The 6,842-nt window shown below is 34.2% G+C and overlaps 1 protein-coding gene across 1 annotated transcript; it reads right to left on the bottom strand.

Moving 5' to 3' along the window:
• LOC104727314 (uncharacterized acetyltransferase At3g50280-like) lies at positions 246–1,774 on the bottom strand. Its single transcript, XM_010446385.2, has one exon. It carries the CDS (start codon positions 1,692–1,694, stop codon positions 363–365), a length of 1,332 nt encoding a protein of 443 aa, XP_010444687.1. The 5' UTR covers positions 1,695–1,774; the 3' UTR covers positions 246–362.

Genomic DNA, 6,842 nt, shown 5'->3' with positions numbered 1-6,842 from the left:
TTTTTTTTTTTTTTTTTTTCCTGTTTTCGTTTCTCTTTCCGAGAATCAATAGTGAAGGCTTCTTTCTTACTTAATATTAAGAGAGTTATAGGAGGCCCAATATGACTATTGGGCCTATGCTCACACAGTGGTTTTCTTTTTCTCCAGGTCAGCAAGTATGACATCATGCAACAAAGTTATTATGAGTCTCTTTATGAATTTGAATCGATTTGTTTGATGATGGTAGCAATGTTGAGAATCAAACATGAAAGAAATTGCAGAGGCTTATTATTGCATTTGGTGAATCTTGAACACAAGAGAGACCAGCGTTTTGCTTAGTTTTTTACACACATTCAATGATCTACTTACTGAACCAAATCATCTCATACAACAATGTTCACATACTCGTTACATTCAACATCATTCAACAATTTTTCCACTACTTGAGGCTGTAAGCAAGCCTGAAAATCAAGACTCTCTTGATCGATTCCTTGGAACACAACGAGTCTCCCATTGAGGTATGGTGGTCCAGCTCTTGCAGCTATCGGTTTACCCCAACCGAAATCGTTGCAGTACGCATCGAACCGGTTAGAGTTTGTGACAACCAAATCTTTGCTACCAACAGAAACTGGAATCTTGATATTTTTCACCCACTTCTCTGCTAATTCTTTGGCTTTCTCATCCGTTTGTGACAGCTCCATTTTGTTGATTTGCATAGCAGCCCAGCCTAGTCCGTTGTCCAGCAGCTCCCCAACCGTGACTGGGGCTATCCCGGTCTGGCTCACATTCCCAAAACACTCTGCTTCCAGCGGTGGATTTAGTCTTTGCCTCATGTTTATAGGTAACCTGCAATGGGTCTCTTCTTCTCGGCTCATGCCGCTGTGCTTAATCATTGAACACCATATATGTGCTAACACCGCTTGAATAGACGAGATCTTTTGATCAGCCTCGCCGTTGGCTTTAGCTTCCAGTTTCAAAACATTCCCCTTTGTAACATGAAACATCTTCTCTTGTAAATTGGTTGATGTTGTTACAGAACTAGTTGCTTTTGTTTCAGGGTCTGGGATATGGATTGGGTAATCAATCGTAGGAAAGAACCAACCTTTGAGTTGAAGACGATGTTGGAAGGTCTCGGATCCTCCCGAATCCTTGGAGCAAATCTCAGACCATGCGTTGATGAACCTCCAGATTGAACTGGCGTCAGCCACGGTTGAGTTGTAACCGAAGCCGATGAAAATCCCGTCTTTCATCTCGGTCATTTGAACCATAAGTAAAGATCTTGAGACACCGTGGTAGTTCTTGATTCCGGTCGCAGGGAAAAAAGAACTGAAAAAACCGGGGACAGAACCAGACAACTGAAGTACATCACTGAGCTCGATGTCTTTAGCCACGGCGTGAACAAACTCCACACCTGAACCATCGCAGCTGATGAAAAACGAGACAGTATCGTCGTCGTTCTTGACCTTAACAAGACGTCCAGCTAGAGGATAGAAACGATCTAGTGCAACAGAGAGTGAAGCTTGTAATCGTGAGACGATTATGTCAGTTTTGAGATCAGGTTTGTGAAAGAGAAGACCTCTTTGAAGATAACCAAAGCGAAGACGAGCTAGATCCCATGGAGAAAGATGAATCTTCTCCTTCACAGTAGTCGATTTCTTAACGTTTCTGGGATTTACGACGCTCTTTGAGATTATCACCACCAATTCGCCTTCCATCGTTTTGCGTTATTTTTTTTTTTTTTTTTTACTTTTAATCAATGTGGTGTAGTGGGTAACGTGAGGCTCAGTTTCTATATCAGGCAATCATGAATTCTCTGGATGAGTCCATTAATTAATAAGACCAACCAACAAGTTACATCATATACTTTATGGTACACTAATAATTAAAGTTTACATGGACCTCAGTTGTTTTCTATTTTATTTTGGCATTTTGTAACATGTATAATACAAACAAACTTTACCAAAAAAAAAAAAAGGGTATAATACTGTTCTTAAAAGACTAGGTTAAGGGTGAGAATATGGAAGCTGTATACTGTATGGTTGGTTTGTATTTGGCATGACTTTATCTTTTCTTTTGTTAAAGTATGACTTTGTCTTTATCTTTAGTTGGTGCTGATCGTGCTAGTCTGCTAGTGTCATATTTTAGTGCATTACAAACACATGTATGTCAATATTTAACAACTAGAAAGCATCTTTAATTTATTTAACTTCAGTTTTTGGATTATAGTAGTTGTTATTTCTATTAATAAACAGAGTAAATAAACATGTTTATATGTGTTTAAAAAATACGTTTACTAAAGATTTCAATAGAGAGACTGTTAAAACATAAAGTAGCTCCTATTATATTACACACAGAGGCAGTAGAAGAAGAAAGTCTCACAAGACCAGAACACACAATCGTGTAATTTTGTTGACCAAATCTAGAACAGAGCTAAACCGAGGTGGTTGGTGCTTAAACCGGACGGTTCGGTTGTGTTACGCCTGTTAACGCTGCCTGTATATAGTATATACGGGCCTTAAGAAAAAACCTTTGTCTTTTCTTTTCTTATTTCACAAAAATATTTACAGAAATATTGAAAGCCCAACAAGAACCTATTAGATTACTTTCTGCTGAAAAACTTTAAGTGGGTTTTTTATGTCACTTATCTATCTATAGTAAAGCCTCTATAAATTAATACTCTATAAATTAATAAACACTACAAATTAATAAATTCTGTTGGTCCCAAGTCGGACCAGTATAAAAATTAACAATATTCGATAAGATAATAAGATAATAATTTTTTCGAAATCTCCTTATAAAATATGGTCCCAATAATATCATAAATTAATAATTATGTAAACTTATATATATATATATATACTGATATAATAGTGTATGTTTCTCCTAAAGCTCAATTCTATAGAACAATTGTAATGTTGTATTTTCAACCTATAATGATATCTCTAAAATATTTTATAACATGTCATACAAATAATTAAATTTAAAGTTTTAATTTTTAGATATGCATCATTTACAATTTGATAATTTGACAGATTATTAAAATAGGAGAATTGATATTATTATTCATAGATTTGAATTTATGTGTCTCATGTGTATAAATCAATTTGTCTATAATATTTGTAATTTATTGTAAATAGTGCTTTCTAAATATTACAAGTTCAATTCCTAAACCATAAAATTTATAACATCCGAAAGTTTAATCTTATTTTGCTATAGTTGTTCCAATTCATAATTTTTTAAAAAATAAACAATTAAAAATATATCTATAAAATAATAATTATTAATTTATACTATAAAATAATAACTATTAATTTATAGATAAATTAATATCACTATAAATTAATAAAATGTCTTAGTCCCAACATTATTAATTTATAGAGGTTTTACTGTATACTCAGAATTTAAAGATTTTTAAATTCTCTTAATCTAGCTTTTATAGGAAATTTTAAGTACAATAGAACCTCTATAAATTAATATTCGCTATAAATTAATATTTTTTTCTGGTTCTGAGTTGGACCGGTGTAAAAGACAACACAATTCGATAAAATAATAAGATAATAATTTTTTGAAACTTCTATGTAAAAATATAGTCCCAACAACATTATAAATTAATAATGATATATATATATATATATATATGTACCAAAGAAAATTTAGTGAAAATTTAGTGAAGAAACTAATAGTTGCAGGTCAACGAGGTTGGTAAAAGTCATGATCAAACTTTTGTATTAGGTGTGAAACTAGACTAATCTAGAGTTAAGCTTATCTAGTAAAGTGTCTTTTTGAGTGTGCAAGAAAGAGAGCATGGTGTGTGTCAGAGAGTTATTAGCTTGCTTTTTGATTATAAGTATGTATGAAAAACAAGTAAGAGGTATGTAATTTCGATGATAGAAATTTAAAAGAAAGAAGTTCTCTTACTCTCTGTTTTATCTCGAAAATCAAAACAAACAACAAATTACAAAACTCAACACTCATGCATGCTGTTAGTCCTTGCCATTGTTTGAAGATGTAGTTTCTGCAACCGTAAGAACCAAAAAAAAGGATTATAATTGGCTGCATTGAATATAAACGAAAAAAGAGAAAAGAAGATTACTATTAGTCGAGTAAACTTGAAACAGAACAAAGTAAAGAAAGAGAGAGCTCCATCAGAGGAAAAGGAAATTTATTCTTCAAACCAAACCATATACCTCCGATCTGCACATTGAATCAGAAGATTACTATTGGTTAAGTAAAGAAAGGAAGAGAGGATATAGAGATTACTTACAGAGCAAGAAGAGAATTTTTACCATCGTCAGAAGCGTGAGCACGCCCCTCGGCCAAGTTTTTATAATGAAACTTGCATTCATTATTCAAACCATATCTCTCTGGATCTGCACAATGAATCAGAAAAGCAATCGTTAATTTTTGAAGTCTGAAGAGACAACCAAAATCGCAAGTGTATAAGTATTAAAATGCAAGTGAAAAGAAGCTTCACAATAAAACCTGCTTAGTTAGACACATCTTTTGTTAAAGCAATTGAAGATTTCTGTCTCCCTGTATGCAGGCTGGTTACTTAGCCCTCCCTTTCCAATGTTTAAAGATGAAATTCCTGAAAGAGAAAGAAAAAAAAAGAATGAGTTCATGGTAGATTAACAAAACAGATTCATTAAGCTATGATCAGTCTGTTCTAAAGTGATGAAGACTAGAAAAAGGCATCATCATCATCATCCGTAATAAAGGGATGAAAGAGAGCCCTGAAACAACAAACAAAATCTTAAGCAGTCTGAGTCGTCTTCTTCATCATTCTTCAAACCATCTCTGATCTGCACATATATAGAATAAGAATTCAGATAATAGAAACGCCAAAGTGAACAAAACCCTAAAAACAAAAAACCAAGAATTTTACTTGGCCGTCGTCAAATCAGTCTAACACTTAGGGGTCGTGGCAGTGTGAGTCTTCTTCCTCTTCATCGTTATTCAAACTGATTTGCACAAAGAGAAATTAGAAGAAACCATCGTTAATTACCAAGTCTCTGAATTAAGACCAGCAACATGAATGAGAAAAACCCAGAAAATATATAAACCCTAATAAATCATTGATCTGCACATAGAGAATTAAGAAGAAGAAGAAGCATCGTTAGTGTTCAATTTGTAAAGCCAAATTGAAAACCCTAAAAACCAAAAACAAAAAAAACCCAAGAATTGAAAAACCTAACAAGAAGAAATCTACGATTTATTATCAATGATAAAAAAAAACTAACAAGAAGAAAACTGTAATTACGAGAAAAAGAATTTACCATTGTTGTTGGTGTTTGGGTCTGTCATCATCCCAACTCCCAAATCCGGTTCTGAATCATCCCAACGCTCTGCTCTCTCGTCTCTCGCTTAAACTTGTTTTTTTCTATTTGGGGAAGAAGACTGAAGAGTCTCTGAATTGTTGATTTCTCTAAAAGAGATGAGTAGGGAGTATTATTTATAGACAGATGTGTTTATGTTGTTACGCTCTCCCAAAACAAAAAGGAAATTTTACATAGAACAGTAGTTTAAAAAAAGAAAAAACGAGTAACCATCTCTCTTTCCAAGGCGACGAAAAAGGCGACAATTCACAAAACCTAAACTTCTCGTTTATATTCTTCGGCCGGCGTCGACTCCGGCGTCGGCCGTACTATTTATTCTCTATGCTTTTTCTATCCTTTGTACTTTTACTTTCTGTACTTGTTTTTCTTTTCCTATTTCACAACCGTTTTTTGGATGATCGGTTGATGATTATGGAGTTTCCCCTACGGTGGCCACTCATATCTTCCCGAGATCCTATAACTTCAGTTCCCAACGGTTTCTCTCTAAAATTCTTAACTATTTTATTTGTAATCCTCACGATGTTTCTATGGTTTCGAAGGCAGTGTACTTCGATTTGTGTATTCTTCTCATGTTATCCCAATGCATGTGAAAATTTTCCCGTACGTTGGTGTTGGCGAGAGAAAAGTTATTCCTCACCATTTGGGTGATGGTTGTAATGTTCTTCGGCGACAGTGTAAGGATTCCCAATGGAATCAACCACCGTTTGCTTGATATTCCCACACTAGATCTAACGATTCGGTGTGATGAGCAATTACAAGTGACTCCAAAGGCATATTGTGATAACGAAGCCTCTCATGATGTGATAACCACAACGATCGATAAATCTCGATTTGAGTGGTGCATTGGTGGACGAACTTGGGATCCGGGAGTATCAAGCATTCGAAGAAGAGAAGATTCGGTGCGGAGAATCGGAGACACAAAACAATTATGGGTATTAGCTATAACCAAGAAAGATGTCATCTCTTTGAGATGTTTTGTTGGGAAGCGATGTAACAGATGGATCGCTACCATTGATCGTTTTGAAGTTAAATGGAGTTTCGTCAAAAGAACGATAGCCAAATGAGACGATCATATCGGATGGAAGAAGACGAAGAAGGAAGATAATAGATTTGATAATCTATCAACGTGTAAGGCTTACAAAAAAAAGCAGCGGCTACTTCACTTGTTCGAATGGATTTTCTTCATCTTAAATTTTTTATGTTTTGGTTATATCTGTATGCCTTACAAACAATTATGTAATCTCTCATTCAATTAATAAAGTAAAATAAGATGTTAAAAAAAAAAAAAAAAAAAAAAAAAAAAATTTTTTTTTTTAATTTTTTTATACACGTTTTTAAGAAAAAAGGAACTTTTCCCAATCATATCCCAAACCCGAGATACGCTCCACAGTTCGTTCGTGTAGCACAGCAATATCCACATAACGTGTGGGAATAGTTTTCGTAGCTTAATGGGCCTTTAGGCCCAATTTAATAGTTAATTTAACTATATCGGTTAAACAATTAAATCGGGCCCAATAACCTCGTACA

Source organism: Camelina sativa, chromosome 11 (assembly GCF_000633955.1).
Source record: "Camelina sativa cultivar DH55 chromosome 11, Cs, whole genome shotgun sequence".
Taxonomy (NCBI): Eukaryota; Viridiplantae; Streptophyta; class Magnoliopsida; order Brassicales; family Brassicaceae; genus Camelina; species Camelina sativa.
The sequence above is the reverse complement of the archived record's forward strand: the minus strand, read 5'-3'. Positions and strand labels throughout refer to the sequence as shown.